Source organism: Anabas testudineus, chromosome 18 (genome assembly GCF_900324465.2).
Source record: "Anabas testudineus chromosome 18, fAnaTes1.2, whole genome shotgun sequence".
In the NCBI taxonomy this organism is placed as follows: Eukaryota; Metazoa; Chordata; class Actinopteri; order Anabantiformes; family Anabantidae; genus Anabas; species Anabas testudineus.
Genome location: NC_046627.1, coordinates 1575634 through 1593752, shown reverse-complemented (window position 1 = coordinate 1593752; position 18119 = coordinate 1575634). Strand labels below are relative to the sequence as shown.

At 39.7% G+C, this 18119-nt stretch overlaps 1 protein-coding gene across 1 annotated transcript; it reads right to left on the bottom strand.

The window, feature by feature from the left end:
• Positions 1-7122: 7122 nt before the first annotated feature.
• Positions 7123-15023, bottom strand: LOC113168671 (coxsackievirus and adenovirus receptor-like). Its single transcript, XM_026369708.2, has 5 exons — positions 14813-15023; positions 13909-14238; positions 13547-13627; positions 7454-7586; positions 7123-7216 (listed from the first exon to the last, which is right to left on the bottom strand). The coding sequence occupies exons 1-5, from the start codon at positions 14883-14885 to the stop codon at positions 7123-7125; spliced, it is 711 nt and encodes a 236-aa protein (XP_026225493.1). The 5' UTR covers positions 14886-15023.
• Positions 15024-18119: the final 3096 nt, after the last annotated feature.

Below are 18119 nucleotides of genomic sequence, written 5' to 3'. Positions count from 1 at the left end.
GTGCAGCTTTGATTTCCTCTTCACAGCCATCCAGGAAGCAGCTCCTCCTGGTCCCAGCACGTCTGGTTCTACGTGAACTGCACTTTCACATATCGCTTGTGATCACTGCAAATCTTCAAGAAAAGCGTTTTTCCTTCTTCACATTTCTCAACCATTCCTGAGTGTGGTACTACAATCATTTGTAGCACTACATAACCCCCCATTGTTTGTCCAAGACTGGTCAGAGATGAGGCCGAGACTGACAGAATTAATCAGATCTGTTGAGTTAAAGTTGAAACAAAACACTGATCATAATACAAAATAATATTCATGAAAAAACTAATTACAGACAAGGATACAAAAGAAACAAAACAGAAATCAGGATGATCCACACTGGTCACAGAGACATTTACATGTATTAGTGACATTAACATGTTTTCTAACAGGAAATATAAAAATAAATAAAATGAAAGTGTAACTTTGTTATCTGGAGGTCAGCCCACAATGTGTTACCATCATCAAGTACATGAAATATCCTTTTGAAAAACAGTAATTCAATAATTACAGCACAGATTTTCATCATTGTCATAAACAGCATGTAAATTAGGTAAATATAATCCCAGTATGTGTTTAATAGTTTGTCATTTAAGCTCTGAATCGTCCCTTTGCCAAACTTTCTCCCAGGAACACAAGTACAGTCTAATCGACATGTCAAACGGCCTAAACTTGTCTCAGCACTTGCTGTTGCACCAACGTGATGTAATGATTTTAAGGACTGGGATTAATTCTCTTGCTGGGGACCCAACATACAGAGAAAGAAAAAATTAATCTATAAAAAAGTCACAAAGCTATTACATCAGACCTATTTGAACAGAGATCTTGGGTATGAAGGTTGGCAGAGAGGTGAGCCAGCATGTGTGCTCTAAATTAATTCAATGACAGTCAAACTATTTGTGTTTTAAGTGGGACAATGAATAACAGCAAAACTGGACTCTGATTTAAAAAAAAGAAGAAAAAAAAATCATTAAGAGAAAAGTAAAACAGGAACAACAAGGCAATTTAAACAATTCAGGAACCACAAGTTAATGTCATAGCTGCAAGTTCAGAAACAGATATCACATCCACAAAACCAGCAATTTGAATTCACATAATTTGCTACTGGAGCACACTTGTGCACTTGAATACAGAGTGATGAGCAGCATCTTCACCTGTAATCATGTTTTGAAGCTTCATGACAAAGTTCACATGCATGTTCCCATTTCCCCAAGGGGATCAGTCAAGAATGTCGTTTGTTCAAACTCATTCTAATCAATTTATACATTTAAACAGAAGTTTGTGCCACATTTTACAAAACTCAAAGCAGTCATGAGATATTGCATCATGAAAATGAAATGAGCAACTTAACATTGTGCCTCTGACAATCACTGATGTGCAGATACTCACACTCAACATCAAGAACTCACCTCTAAGATGGTTGTTGGTACAAACATGTCCCCTGAATGGGTGATGAACACCTGTGAATAAATCCTGTGGAAAGAAACCTACTTGCTGCTACAGAATGTAGCAGAGCCACTTCACCCACTTGATAAATTCAAGCACGCAACAGAAAATCCAGATGCATCCTGTTGAACTGTAAAACCTTCCCAAAGAGAAAACCCCTCCATGAAGGGGTCCTTAGGGAGTTCCACCTTGTGCCGTTCCAGAAAAGAACATTTCCCTTTCCAGTATAGATGGACTCCATTTAACTTACCACTGAGGTTATGTATGACTCAACTCACCAGAGTGCAGATGTTTGGTTGTTTTCTGTAGAAAGAAAACACTTGGGATGGATGTTCACCCAGAAAGAGGCTAAAAGGGACCAAATAACTTACACTGTGGCCTTCGCAGAATCCAGAAGTCCATTTCAAGAGAACGGTGCCACAGAGTTAGACGTACAACTCTGTTTACAAGAAAACCTCTAGAAAGAGGCTGTTGGGAAGTTACCTGAAAGAAAAACCTTTGTGCTCTTCACAGAAAAGAGCATTTTGAGATCCAGATCCATGCTGTAGATGATGTCACGACAGAAGCTAATTCACTGAACAAGCAGAGCTAGTTGCCCTGCTTCACTTTACAAATCCTGCACTTAACAAGGTACTTTACAAACCACTGTGTGCAGAAGAAAGGCTTCAAGACAACGGACACTTTAGGATGCAAGTTAATCCAGGAAGAAGCTGTGGCAGAGTTACCCCAATGGAAAAGAAACGCATGAATTGTACCCTTCACAGAAAATAAAAGGGCATTTTGTAAAGCACGTTCATCTTTACCGTTTCTGCTAAAGATGGATGTGTGAAGTGGGTCATAGGAACTCAACTCAGTCAAATCTGAAAACTGCTACATGAGAATATATGGAACTGTGATGTATGACCTACTGAACAAAACCCCGACCCTTATGAAGCGAGATTTCAGTCAAGATTATCCCCGTCCACAAAGTGTGCAGAAAAATAAGAGCTGAATGTTCAAATGTCAGATATTGTCCTGTATCTACAAAACTGATATTACAACGTGGAACTTTAACATATTGAATGTAAAGCATGGACAAAAAATAAAAAATACAATTTAGAACAAACAACCAACCTTAACCATAACCTCTTACTTATACATTTACCTCTTTTGAAAAACTTGAAAGTCAGCTCTCCACAAGTAGCTTTAAGAACCAGCAACAGTCCAAATTAAAACTTCTTGGAGCACAGACATCTTCACAAAGAGAAGAAGGGGAAGGAGAAAAGCCTTACCTTCTTATGTTATGAGTCGACTCAGTAAACCTTTTTCTCTGTAGTGTGGAGATGTGCTGGCTCTCATTTGTGATAAATGATTATCAGTTATTGAACGTTCTCAGGATAAACAGAATAAAACATTAGACTAAACAAATGCTGCAGATGTTGCTGTCAGCCCATCGACAAGGAGAGAGCTCGACTTCCATTTCACATTACAAATGATGGGTCAACATAAAAAGATCATTTTTCAATCAAAACATTCAGATAATTTATCACATTTGTGGATAAACTCACCATAATTATCACATTACACATTTTCTGGCAGTCAGCCCATGATATGTTGCCATTTCAAGTACACAAACATTTAAAATCACTTGTGAATAATTTAATATGGTGTTAGAGGTACAGTGGATGTAGTTCAGTAATATCACTGCTGTCATCATAACCACTAGATGGTAAATTCATCAAAGCCAAATTGGGTGTTCAATAGCTTCTTTACAGTAATCCCAGTCATCTCTCTGCTAAACTTGCTTCATCCCAAGAACGCAAACGCACTCTTGTCAATTAACATTTGAGGACAACATTTCGGTAACTGTCCTAACTTTACCCGTGTTACAGGACGCTGCAGCGATTCTTAGCGGTTGACGCGACCGTATGTTGTGACGCAACGCTTTGCAGGGGTACAATAAATTACCCTGCTGGGAGGCCTCCCAAGATGCTCGGAAATTAAACTGTATTTAAAAAATACAAATCATGAAACATCGTACTCGAGGTTTTCCATAGAATGAATGAAGATTTGCAGAGAGGCAGCCAGCATTACAACTCCAGGTCATAACACTGAAATACAACTAAAGACTTGTACAGTGATGATCTTCAGCAGTAAATCTGAACCAAGCATCATCCAGTCATAACCTGGCAACTGATTTACCAGCTACCATTTCTGGTAAATGTAATTGTATAAACAAATTCCAGCACATCCCAGCTGTAAATATAGATTTTAGATATTTATAATATACATTTATGGGCTGAATACCAGTTTAATAAAGAAAAACAAAACACATACAATCCATCCATAAAATCTCCAGCGTAGCGATATTTAATACAAACCATCTTAGTGTTTTCTAGTTCTAATAAAAACATGAATAAAACCTCAGATCAGCTCAAGTATAAGATATCAAACACATTCAGATCATAACAGGACACATGCAAAGAACTCAGGGTACTAAACATATGTACCAGACATGTACACAGAAGAAAACGTTCACAGTATCAGGCGAGTTAAGACCAAAGTATTAGGAAGTCTTAAAACCAATCTTGGACAAACAATTCACTGCATTCCCCAATAATTAGAAAAGAATGACGTGCCCCATATACCACCACCAGATAAAACACTTATGAAATATAAGCACACTAGTACATTTAATTATTTTTCTGTCCACAATGTGAAACCACTGAGCAGGAACTGAAATCCAGAGGTTGTGATGGAGTGGGGGTGTTAAAGGAAAACCATGAAAACCCAGACAGAGGCACACAAATGAAAAAAATGATCAAATATATAAATAAAATAAATAAAGAGCCAAAATAAATAAAAAGACACTCAGTGTTTGAAGACGTACTGGAACAAGAGCTTTTGTTCCAAACCAATCTGAGACATTAGGATACATGACACTGTTGCCATGTTAGTAAAAACAACAAAAGAACTGAATTATTAAGTAGGAGATAAAGGCAGGAAAAAGAAAATGACAGGAAAACAGGACCAGAAGAGAGAAAGCTACAAAAACAGTAGAAAAGATACTGATGTTTGTAGATTTACAAAGTTGTTCCAAGCTTAGAGTCAGAAAAAGAAACAGAAGGTAAGAAAGAAGGTGAAAGTAGTAACACCAACCACAACCCACAGCGTCTGAGGTGGACATTCATTAATGAACTGTGACACCACTGTAGTGTTTGTGTGACTAACATATAGTGAGAGTGGGGGGGTAGGACTGTGTGTGACACCAACATAGTGCAAGTTCTAAACCATGTCTTCATTAAGCCCAAAACCCATTTCTAAGATTCCATGTTCATGTTTTATACCAGTTACTTCTGTCTGCATTAAACTTAAACTGGACTGAAGATTCAAAATGAAGAGAAAGAGGTGATTTTACATTTATCTGGTTTAATGTAGACATGGACAAAAACAGTGACCTCTGTTGTGAGTCCTTGTGTTTCCAACACATTAGTAAATTTAATCCAATGATTCAACAAATACCAAATCCCACCTCACCAAAATGTTAGCATGCAGCTGTTCATTGTGTTGTAAATATTAATGAGTCTGATTCTGCTGTTAATCTGATTTTAATCATGTTACAGTTGTTGACCTGTCGAGTCTGTTTTCTGTCTTCAGGAATCACTTCAACACGCTGACGCTGCAGTAAGTAAGTCTCCACTTAGGCTCTACCTCCTGGATCCAGAGTCACACCAACACTAACCAACAGGTCTAATAATGCAAACAAGCTAATCTGAAATTTGAAAAAGCTTTGACAGACTAATTTATATCAAAATAAAATCTTTGTTACTGAGAAAATATCCACTGGTGGACATTTAATATTTTAACAAGTGTACTTATTAAAGTGAACACTTGAAATTCATGGACAAACTCTGACAGCTCTAATCTACTGACAGCCCAAAACACTGTTAAACACTAAAGACACAGAGACAGAGACACAGAGACAGACAGAGACAAAGACAGAGACAGACAAAGACACAGAGACAGACAGAGACACAGAGACAGACAGAGACACAGTGACACAGAACAAATCCACTTTAAACCATCTAAATTCAAAAAGTCTTTCATCTGCACAAACTGCAAAAAGGTTCATTCATGAATTTAGTGTCTCAGAGTGGACGTGGTCAGAGAGTGGGGTTATACTCATTTAAATCAGAGGAAGTAATAAATTAGTTTAACCCTTCACATTAAACTCATGTTTGTAAATCAAACATGATTTTTCTCTGGTTGTTACAATAATAAAACAACTACAGTCAAATATTTTGGAACTTGTTCATATCCAACTGTTTCTCATTGAGGAGATTTCATTACATATTTCAGCTGATCATTTAAAATGGTTCATATTATAAATCCAACCTGTAGAATTATTACTTTACATTTAGCTGAATTCAGGCTCCAGGAATCACTGAAACATGTCTCCTACTGTTCCACTTCATATTTACATTTAGCAGATACTCGAGTTCTGGGTCTTAATTAAACACCTCAACATGTGGGCTGGAGGATAAAGGATCAGCTGACCCTGTTGGAAGTTGGACAACAGATGATGTTCCCAGTTCAATTTAGAAGATTTTACAGACTGTCACAAATATCACTTAATAAAACTTTAGATTACAACAGTGTGTGTTGTACATATTTTAGTAAATGCTTCTTTTAGGCTCACCTTACAATTCAAAGTGAGAAATATCGACTCCTCAGGATTCAGCTGCCGAGTCTTTACCTGTTGAAAAAGATGGAGGGAGGGGGGAGACTGAGGGGGACAGAGGAGAGAGTTTGTCCACATCGAGTCATCTAAATGTTAACAAGCTGCTTGTGTGAACAGCAGAAAGATGAAATTGATCTGACTTAGTGTGGACGTGGTCAGAGAGTGGGGTTATACTAATTTAATTCATTAGTAGAACTCTATTATTGAAACATGTGAGTGTTTGTAAGTCAAACACATGATTTACTGTAGTTGTTACATTAACTACAGTAAATATGTTTATATTGTTTATTTTTGAACCATTTCTTCTTATTAAATTCTGTTTCTCATTGATTAGATTCCTTTACATGTTTCAGATGTTTAAAAACCTCTAAGTACCTCATATTACAATCAAACCTGTGAGACTGGAGTTAGATCACTGAACCACATGATGACAAACCTGTGTCTAGTCCTGTACTAATCTATGTCCACATTATATTTATATTTAGTAACTTCTAATGGGCTGCGGCCTGAGAGTAAACGGATCAATCCACCGACCCTGCGGTCAGTGGTCGACCAGCTTTACCTCTGCGACCTGCAGCCCTCCTGACAAACTTGCCTGTCACTGATTTAGCAGACAGAGTTGAGTTATACCAGTTTAAAGCAGAGCTTAAAATTAGTATAACCATCGTTAACTTATCAAATTGTTCTTCTCATTGGGGAAATCTCTACACATTTCATCTCTTCCCCAAATACTGAGTGTGAGCTGTGGACCAGGTGTACAGGGTCGATCCGCTGACCCTGCGGTCAGTGGTCGACCAGCTTTACCCCCGGTTCCACAGCCACCCTATCAACACTTCATATCAATGAACACCCTATCAACACTTCATAAATTTGACCCATCACTGAAGACATTTACCAACTCTGTATTAGATATTAATCAGTTTTCAAGGGTTAGGGTTAGGGTTAGGGTTAGGGTTAACCCTAACCCTCAAGTCCAGTTCTGGCCCCTCCTCTGCTACGCTCATCTCCTGCCTTATCCTGCAATAGGAAGACAGAAAGGGAAAAGCAAACAACTTCAAATTCACCAAACTTGGAGAGCAGGACACAGTTTCCTCCATTGCCAAAATCCAATAGGAATTTACACACTCTTTCTTTAGGTCCCAGACCATCACTTGTAACATTGTCAGATCAGATTAAGCCTTTACCACTGCCACAGAGAGAACAGTTCAAAAGGAACAAGATGGATAAATTTCAGCAAGTTCCCAATACACATACCTTATATTCAGAAGCTGAAGAAACTGGGTCCTGCTCTCCACCACAACCTCCTCCATTTTCTGTCTCTTTTTCTCCTCCTGTAACTCACATTTCTCCACAGGTGCCAGTCCAGGAGCAGCAGCTATCACCCGAACTCACAATGCACACACCATTCAGAAGGTCTCCTAATATCAACACACACAAAAATCCTTCTCTTGCAAAAGAAGAAAAAAGAAAAAGACCCTCACCTAACCCTAACCTCCCCCCCTCCCTCTCCTAAACCCAACCCCCACCCCTCCTTCCTAACCTTAACCTCTCCCTCTCCTTACCCTAACCTTAACCTTTCCCCCTCCCTCTCCTAAACCTAACCCCCACCCCTCCTTCCTAACCTTAACCTCTCCCTCTCCCCATCCTAACCTCTACCCTCCCTTCTCCTAAACCCTCTGTTTATGCACTAGATTTTATGGAGGATTGTTCTTAGCTTTCTCTTTTATATGGACATCATTGCACAGGTGAATTAACATGCTCGGGTTTATAGCTCCTTGAGATAAACACTTACCTGTGGACCCTGAGATGAGTGGTTCGATGCTTCGACCCTCTGGAAATTCACATAAGTCTGTTGTAAAATATAATAATCCTTTTAAGAGAACAGATTAGATTCTACCCTTCATAGATTTGGATTTTAGAATAGACCCATTGTCCAGACTTTTTTATATTTCTTATTCGTTCACCCTCTTATTTTTTAATCACAAACAATAGCTGGTTTATGCATGGGCTGAGGTTTAGCACAATAAGATAAGCAGCCACCTTGGAATCCCAGGTCCAGTGGTTCGATTCCCACTCCCTACCAGGACTCACATAATATCTGGAAATGACTAAGGACGCTCTGTGGAACCGCCCGTGCATATTGTAACACTATAAAAGGAATATCCGGTCTACATAGCATTGGTACATGATTGTATTTTTATTGTAAATATATATGAATTAGCATGGTGTTTTATGATATGGAATTATTAACAATTTTAATTATTTATTTATTTATTATTGATGTTATGATGTTGCATGTTTTAAATTTGCATTTTAATATTGCATGGTTTGGGGATTGTTTTATAATTAGCACTTATAACAAGCACTTTTTAATAGTATTTATTGGAATTATTTATTGTATACTTTATAAAATTTATTAACTTCTTTTATCATGTCCCAATTTGGAACTTCTTCTGGTTTTGACTGGATACACGCTGTCTTCCAACTTCTTTCCTCTTTTTTATTTAAACAACAATTAAACTATAACATATACACATACTCCTTGAAAAGTGCCTGCAATATAAAGTGTCATTAACAAAAAATGAAAACACAAATACTTACCTCTTTTTAATTTTAAACAGGATTTTATTGAACACCAAGTTTTACAACGGATATTTTATGAATATATACATATATATATATATATATATATATATATATATATCATTTTTTACTTACCTTCTCTTCAGGGAGATGGGTAGGGGAACTGGCGATTGTGTGCAGGCCCCTGTATGCCAGTGCACCTTGGCCACATATATGGCAAAATTAAAAATCAAATACATTTTACCTAACCTACACTGACATATTAATACCCAACCTTTAACCCTAACCTACACTGACATATCAATACCTAACCTTTAACCCTAACCTACACTGACATATCAATACCTAACCTTTAAGCCTAACCTACACTGACATATCAATACCTAACCTTTAACCCTAACCTACACTGAAATATCAATACCTAACCTTTAACCCTAACCTACACTGACATATCAATACCTAACCTTTAACCCTAACCTACACTGACATATCAATACCTAACCTTTAACCCTAACCTACACTGACATATCAATACCTAACCTTTAACCCCACCCTACACTGACATATCAATACCTAACCTTTAACCCTAACCTACACTGACATATCAATACCTAACCTTTAACCCTAACCTACACTGACATATCAATACCTAACCTTTAACCCTAACCTACACTGACATATCAATACCTAACCTTTAACCCTAACCTACACTGACATATCAATACCTAACCTTTAACCCTAACCTACACTGACATATTAATACCTAACCTTTAACCCCACCCTGCACTGACATATCAATACCTAACCTTTAACCCTAACCTACACTGACATATCAATACCTAACCTTTAACCCCACCCTACACTGACATATCAATACCTAACCTTTAACCCTAACCTACACTGACATATCAATACCCAACCTTTAACCCTAACCTACACTGACATAACACCTAACCTTTAACCCTAACCTACACTGACATATCAATACCTAACCTTTAACCCTAACCTACACTGACATATTAATACCTAACCTTTAACCCCACCCTGCACTGACATATCAATACCTAACCTTTAACCCTAACCTACACTGACATATTAATACCCAACCTTTAACCCTAACCTACACTGACATATTAATACCCAACCTTTAACCCTAACCTACACTGACATATCAATACCTAACCTTTAACCCTAACCTACACTGACATATCAATACCTAACCTTTAACCCTAACCTACACTGACATATCAATACCTAACCTTTAACCCTAACCTACACTGACATATCAACACCTAACCTTTAACCCCACCCTACACTGACATATCAATACCTAACCTTTAACCCTAACCTACACTGACAACCTACAACAACTGAGGTAAGAAGTTAAATTATAAACTGAATGAAGCAGGAAGCTACAGCAAGTTAACAGCTCTCAAGACAACTGGATGGAAACAAGGGAAGAAAACAAGTCAACACAAACAAGCTGTGACAGTCAAACATCATAACAACAACTCAACAGATACATGACTTAAACCTGAACCACAAACATGAAACCAACTAACACAAGAGGTCAACAAACCAACAAGACATCAGTCATTCTCAGTTTGTCTGGTTTCTACTGCTGCTATGGAAAAAAATTAATATTTTACCTGGAGGATTATTCAGAACTAAACACGAACTGGAAAATATTTGTTTATTTTATTTTTAATGCGAAATAAAATGTTGAAAATAGACGAAGATTTTCATTTTGGATTAAATGAACTAAGTGGCCGTAGCGGACGCGCGCACAGACGGCTGAGCAGGTGTCTGCCCAGGTTAGGTAGACCGAGGAAAACAGCGGCACCAGATCAAACCCAGCGGCCAAATCCAGCAAAAGACAAATCCAGCTGATGGAGAGAAAGAGAAACAGAGGCACGGCGGCCAAAAATATAAAAAAGTTTAGACTCACAGTTCGTAGATCAACCTGGAAATAGAAAAAGAGAAAAATAAATATTAGACCAAGTAAAATCTCAAACCACCAACTTCATCATAAACATGACTCCTCAACACTTCCTGACATTTAAATGAGCTTTAGTATGAATGTATTTTAATCCGTGTGATGTTCAGGTGTGAGGAGAAAAACTGTTTAATACAAAGTCGACGTGCGGCCATGAACAAACTAATACAAGAGTCTGATCACAGGTCATCTAATGAGATTTAACCTCCTCCCTTCACCAGAGAATCAACTTAAACTGACATAAAATGTGTAAGTTTACTGATGTAAAGAGATAAAAATCAACATGGACACTAAGAAAGGTCTTTGAACTCACCTCAGAATAAAGAAAGTGAGAGTCAGCCCGACAAGTCAGGCCTCGAAGAAAACGAAGCGTGGGTTCAACTGAGGATTTGTTTAGTCCTGATCCTGAAACATTAAATACAGATCAACATCACTGAGAGACTCATAGAAACCTGGACGGTGTTAGTGTTGAGACTTCTTCAATGTACTGTTCTAACAGTGTTCACTCATCACGTCTTTAAATCCCTGCAGCCCCTGAACGCATCAGTCATGAGGCCTTTTACCGAACCAGAACCAGAACCGAACCAGAACCAGAACCAGAACCGAACCAGAACCAGAACCGAACCAGAACCAGAGACATTTCTTGGACCATGTAAGTTTAAACCAGCTGATGTTTGATGATCCTGAGCACAGATCACAGATCCACGTGACTTCAGTCCATCAGTTCAGGAGGAACCGGGTTTCTATCTGCTGCTTCAAACGTCTCATTTCAAGGTTAAAGGTTAAAGGTTAAAGCTCCACGTGCCCCTCAGAGGTCCGTTTGGACCCAAAACATTAAACCTAAAGTCCCTAAAGTCCGAGCTGTGGATTAATGAGCTGAAGCTCCACATGTTACCTGAACAACGACCACACACCTGACGTCATCTGAACAAACCGCAGCTCACCTGTTCCGAGTCCTGGACCAGTCCTGGACCAGTTCTAGACGAGTCCTGGACCAGTCCTGGACCAGTTCTGGACCAGTTCTAGACCAGTCCTAGACCAGTTCTAGACCAGTTCTGGATCAGTTCTGGACCACTTAGACCCGTCTTCAGTCTCCTGCGCCACGACGAGATAATTGGCGTCTGACGTCACCGGTATTTATTGAAGCCGTGGCGCGTTCAAGGACCGCGGAGCGTCGTAAAAACCGGACCTCGTCACTGAAGAGATTGTCTGATAGGATCTGAGGGGAGTTGTTGTTTGTTCCCGACCTAAAACTGAAAGACACAGACTCGGAGACTCCAGATCTCACTTTTAAAAACAGTTCTTCTTAATTTTATTCTGTTTCTTTGTTTTTCTTATTTAGTTTTTATTGTCACCTCTTTATTGTGCAGTGATTCTTCATGTCTGATCTAGAATGGTCTCATATCATGGGACTCTGAGCTGATGTTCAAAAACATCCTGTTGCACATTTGAACAATTATCTGCATCAACATACGATGTTTAATGTGAGGAACCTTCTTACCCATCGTATCTTCTCAGGTGGAATCAGGTGTTTGAGCTGCAGGTTGAGGTTTGACGGAGACGTTGTTTCTAAGTGAGTCTCAGTTAAATCCTTGGTTTTCAGCAGGATGAGTCCTGAGCTTCATCACATGTGTTCCAGCTGTTTTATTGGTTTTAATTTGTGTTTTTATGGAATTTGAACAGTTTTCTAACATTTAATGAAATAGACTTCACACTGACATCAACACTGCTACTGGATGTTTTGTTAAACTGTGGGAGTTTTAGATACAGATCATTAGGACACTAATATAATGTCCAGTTTCTGAGACAGACATGAATAAACTGAACAGACAGGAAGCAGCCAGCAGGTGGCAGCTCCACCCTGTTTGATACGGAGCTCTAACATCATTAGAAACGTCTTCAGGACTTTTTATTTCCCACCAGTGACACAGATATTAAACTTTAATAGATTTAATTTTACAGTTTGACTTCTTCTCCGGCTTCATCGTCCCCAAACAATCCCACAATGCACCACACGACCTGCACGACATCAGAGCAGATGGTTCAGGAAGTGAGATGTTCACTGTCGTTAGTAAATAAACGATTCAATCAGCCGTGGTTTAAAGTAAGGTAGAGCTGTGCTGAAGTACAGAGTGGAGGTACTTCCTGTTCAGTACTTACATCATCTGTGATGTTGTACTTGTACTGCACTACACTGCAGTGTTACTGTTTAGAGGGTAAAAACACTTCACATCGATCACACAGAGTCAGTTCTGTTTAACATCTAATGAAGAAGCTTCATCGTTGTATAAGAACAGATTGTCTTGATCCTCAAGGAGAAATTCAAAAACTACTCAGCAGTCGATCAAACCACTAAAATCTAGAGAAACATTAAAGAGATTCAATGAATCTGTGATCATTCTAATTTAAGACGCGTCTTCTAAAACTTTTACTTTAGCTGTTAATGAATGAACTGAACTTGCTTCACTGAGACTGATCCAGCTGTTTGAACATCCTCAGCTAATGTGGGTTTTATTTCTTCCATCAGTTCTTAGTCTCTGCTAGTTTCTTTAAAACATGTGGTTCTTTGTCTTTATTGTTTGTCTGAGTTAAATTCAGTGAGGAAGCAGCAGCAGGACCCGGAGACGTTTTCCACCTGCTGGAGTTCGTGTCGTTTTCAGATGAATTTCCGACTGTGCGTCTTCTACAACTCCTGAAGATCCCAAAGCCAGAACCAAGAAGAAGAAGAAGAAGAAGAAGAAGAAGAAGAAGCACAGCAGCTGACAGACCAACTGTCAGTCCAACGTGTCCCTGCTCGTCTCCTCCACCCTCGTCTCCTCCATCCTTGTCTCCTCCACCCTTGTTGTCTCCTGCAGATGAGAAGCAGCAGTGAGTCAGCAGGTGTCAGGTAGGTGATGAGTGAAGAACACAACAGAATCCATTTCCTCTTCAAACTCCTGTCAGACATTATCTACTGCACTTTGATCCCATCACTCATACCAGCTGTTTTCTACAAAGTCTCATCAACACCAACATCTGATCTGTGATGTTTCACTCTCACATCAACAACCAGGAAGCAGCTTCAACTCTGATCCACACACACACACACACACACACACACACACACACACACACACACACACTAACTCACCTGGTTCGACTCTCAGGTGGATGATGCCCTGTGTGACGTTTCTTCTTCTCTGGTTTACCCGACACTCGTACGTTCCTGTGTCATCAACTCTCAGGTTCTTCAGAGTCACAGACACGTCTCCGTCCTCCATCTGTTCGTCCTTCAGCTCCACCCGGTTCTGAAAAGACGGATGCTGGTTGTCTCCATCGAACCGGCCGCTCCGATACACAAAGACGTACTGTGGCTCCAGGTCGGCTCTGCTCCACTCTACAGCTGTGATGGCAGCGACGTCTGGAGCTCGACATGTCAGAGAGACACTGTCTTCAGGTTCAGCTGTGATGTTTATCTGAGCTGAAGGTTGGAGATAAAAAGCTTTGACTGCACAGTGTGATGAACCCTCTCAGCTTTAGTGATTCAGTCAACGTGTGTTTATTATCAGCAGGAACTCCACTGAACTGTCACACAGTCGTGTTGGAGTAAAGAAATCAAACGTTCCCTCTAAAATACAGTCAGGTCCAAACACGTCGTTACTGTAAATGCTCAGATTTGATCTCCAGTACAGAACCTGAACAAATTCTCCTCGTCCTGTTTCCCCACTGATTATTTCATCATGTCATCATCTGCTGCTGGGAAACTTTTGTTAGTCATTGTCACGAGTGTCACGAGTGTCAGTCGACTGTTTGTCTACTGAAGTCTACTAAATATTCACTGAAGGATTTAGTGGAATCAACAACTCTCCTCTGATCAACTTCATAAGGTTTAAGGTTTAATAAAGTCTCCACTTAAAGTACTGCAGTAAAATCGACAACATTTATTATAACTACACTTAAAGTTCTACAGTATCTGATCAGATGCAGTTGGTCTGAATTCAGCTGTTGTTCATGAGCCACTCGTCCGTCTTGGTGACAACAACCTCAGCTCTTACCTTCAGGCGTCAGGAGAAACATCCCTAAACCTGTGAACACCAACAGAAACGCTGAAGATGTTGATGGAGCCATGAGAGCAGAGCAGCTGCTGCTGTCACTGAGGAAACCACAGCTACAGAGATGATCCACTGATCCAGCTCCATCCGTCCAGGGTGGAGTTTGTTGGCAAACACACGAGTGTGTGAGCGTGTGCGGGGGCTGTGTTTGGAATGTGGCACAACTCAAAGAACTGTTTCAGAACTGATATTAGAAACAGCACCGAGATGGAAATCAGGGTTGGAAGATGAAGTCATCTCAGCAGCTCGGGGGGAAGTCCTCCACCTCCATCTGACACCACCAGTTCCCGGAAACTGCAGCTGGACGATCAGTTTTGTTGGCTGGACAGATTCTTCCATGTCGCTGTCACTTGATGTTGTTTGATGTACAAGATGCTAAATAACATCCAGGACACCAGAGACAGGAAGGTCGTGTTCAGGTTTAAGGTGGGGAAGTGGTTTGAGAAGGACCTGTCTCTGGTGGATCTCTTAGATCCACACTGAAGGACGCAGTGGACCAGGGGAACTGCGTCCAACATGTTTCCGCTGCTTCATGAAAATGAGGAAGTCACTGTGACTGACGACTGACAGGAGGAATGTGAAACGACCTCATCACTCAGAGTTCCTGGATTTCCTTGAAGGCAGCAGCTGTTGGAGTCCAACACTGGAGGAGCTCAGCACTTCTAGTTTCCATCCTACTGTCGGACTGTGCTGTGTTTCTTTGTTTTCAGTTCAATAACCAGATCAGCTGCTCGTCTCCAGCTGAACAAGCAGTTTGTTGTTCACTGCAGCAGAGAACAGAGACACACTGTGCTGTCCTACGAAGTGAGAGGACGTGGGTTTACTGAGCTGTCGACTCCTCCACAGCTGCCCGAGGTCTCTTCTCTCTAGTTTCCTCTCTTTTCTCTTTCTTCTCCTCTGTAATCGTGACTCTACTGATCCACGTGAGGTCGAGTGATTAAATATAATGAAGCTCAACTTTGGAGAAGGAACGTCCACTTTACAAGTGAATCAATCAGGTGTCAGGATGAAGACTGTGGGATGAGGACTAGCTGGACAGGAAATGTTCTATTAACAGAAAATAGACCTGATACGACACAATAACACTAATAATCAAATGGAGAACGAACCAGAGTACAGTGAAAGATAACAGGAAAAGGTGAGTTGACATTAAAACTATATACAATACTGTAGCTGTGACAGACCTTCAGACCAAAGTTTACAAAAATCTATCAATTATTAAATTAGAGGTTAATTTGTATTTTATTATTATCATTAATTTATTATTATTTAATTCTAAGCTGCATCATTTTAGGTGTGTGTGGTGTCAAAATGTGTTTGATTGGTGACAAAAGAGTGTGAAACACTGACACTGACAGAAACTTGAAGTGTTTCTGTGAGTTCTTCATCATCAAGGAGAGTTCACATCATTGGTGAAGACATTAAAAAGACAGGAAGCAGCCAGCAGGTGGCAGCACAGAGGTTAACGCTTCATTCAGAGCAGTTCGTACGTTTTCTGTCATTGGTACAAAAATCAGCTGCTTCAACAAATAATGTTTAGTTTTAAAATTTGATTTAATTCTTCAAAGTCTGATGTTAGTTAATTTAATTAGATGTTGTTAATTTAAGTCCATTATCAAGGTGCTTGTACTTAATAATTAATTATTCTAATTCTAATTTAACATAATAATATATAATTATAATAAATATTCCTAATTTTCTTTTTACTCTTCTACATTTATTAGATTAAATAAAAATGATACAAACATCAAACTAAACGCTCTGAGTTCAACACTTTGCTGCTGCTTCAGTCCCAGTTTTTATTCTCTGACTGTTTCCTTAATAAACCGTTGACGTGCATCACTTTAACTTGTGGTAACACTTTTTATTTGTTTCCACTGGTAGACTAATCCTAGAAATCTCCCATTTCTCTGTCTTAAACAGGAGTTCACCAGGTTTCTGTTTGGTTTTTGATGAGTAGAGCAGCAGAAAGTCCGACTGAAGCTCAAACTGCCTTTTTCCTGCTCATGTTTCACTTCGTGCTGCTGTTTTCTTTGTGGCTTCTTCTCACAGTTACAGCAAGAAAAAGAATAAACACACTAAGACACGCTCGACCTCAGGAGTCTGGAGGCAGCGTCTCTGTAAGGTCTGATTTGTTCAGGGGGTTGGAGGAGAAATCTGTGTTTGATGAGCTGCACATGTTAAATGAATCTTCAGTTGGTTTAAATTCGCCCCCACAGAACCTGAACCCACGTTTACTGATTATCTACATACATGTAAATACAATCAGTGTCACGTCAGGAACCAGCTGCAGTTTCCTGTTCTCAGCACTCAGTTCTCAAAAAATGTAATAAAACTGTATTTATATAAAGATTATATGAAGCTTCCTGTTGTTGTAAAGGGTCCGTTTAAAAAAGAAGGTGAGATATGAAAAACAGATGTGTGATTCATTCCCATACGTTTCTTTTCCAGGGGAGTTCAGAGCCTTAATCCCACATCATGTGATACCGGAAGCTTCACTTTGACCAGAATAAAAACCTGTGATGTTCAGGTCACTCGTGTTGTAGCTACTGATGGTTTCAGCTACGACTCATTTTAAAAAGCTGATTAAAAACAACTTGTCCATCAATAAAGAGGTTTTCAGGTTTAAACAACTACAGACTTTAAGACTTTATTTCTGTGCTAATGAAGTGTCAAACATAATTTCTCTTAATATTAGTTTTGTACCTTTTTGTTAACCAACACATTTAAAATGACATGAAACTGGTTCTGGTTCCTTTGTGTTTGGAAGAAACCTGAAAATAAAGAAGTTCCACAGGATTCAGACGACTCCCGTTTATTACACAGTCAAACTGTGGTCGTGTTCTGATGTAAAGTACATCTACAAAGACTCAGCGTGGAAGTGATTCATGGGACGGATAACTCAGAACCACACAGCTGAAAGGCTTTGGACTGAGATCCACCACCCACTGGACCAGTTCTAGACCAGCAGGAGACGGATCTGGACGATAACCTTGTGGGACACTGTGTGTCCAACCTCACCTGGCAGCTGCTCCAAGAATGAAGGTTAACAAATAAACCTGATTACAACCCTGATAACCATGTTTTAATGTGGATTCTAACAGCTGCTCTTGTTTCAGCAGGAGAAGCTGAAACAAACCACTTCACAGAACCTGGGTGTTAAAGAAGGGGTTCTCCAGAGCCCCCGTCAGCGGCACTCGAAGCTGCAGACCGTTACAGACGGCATCAGGGATCTGCACTGACACCTGTA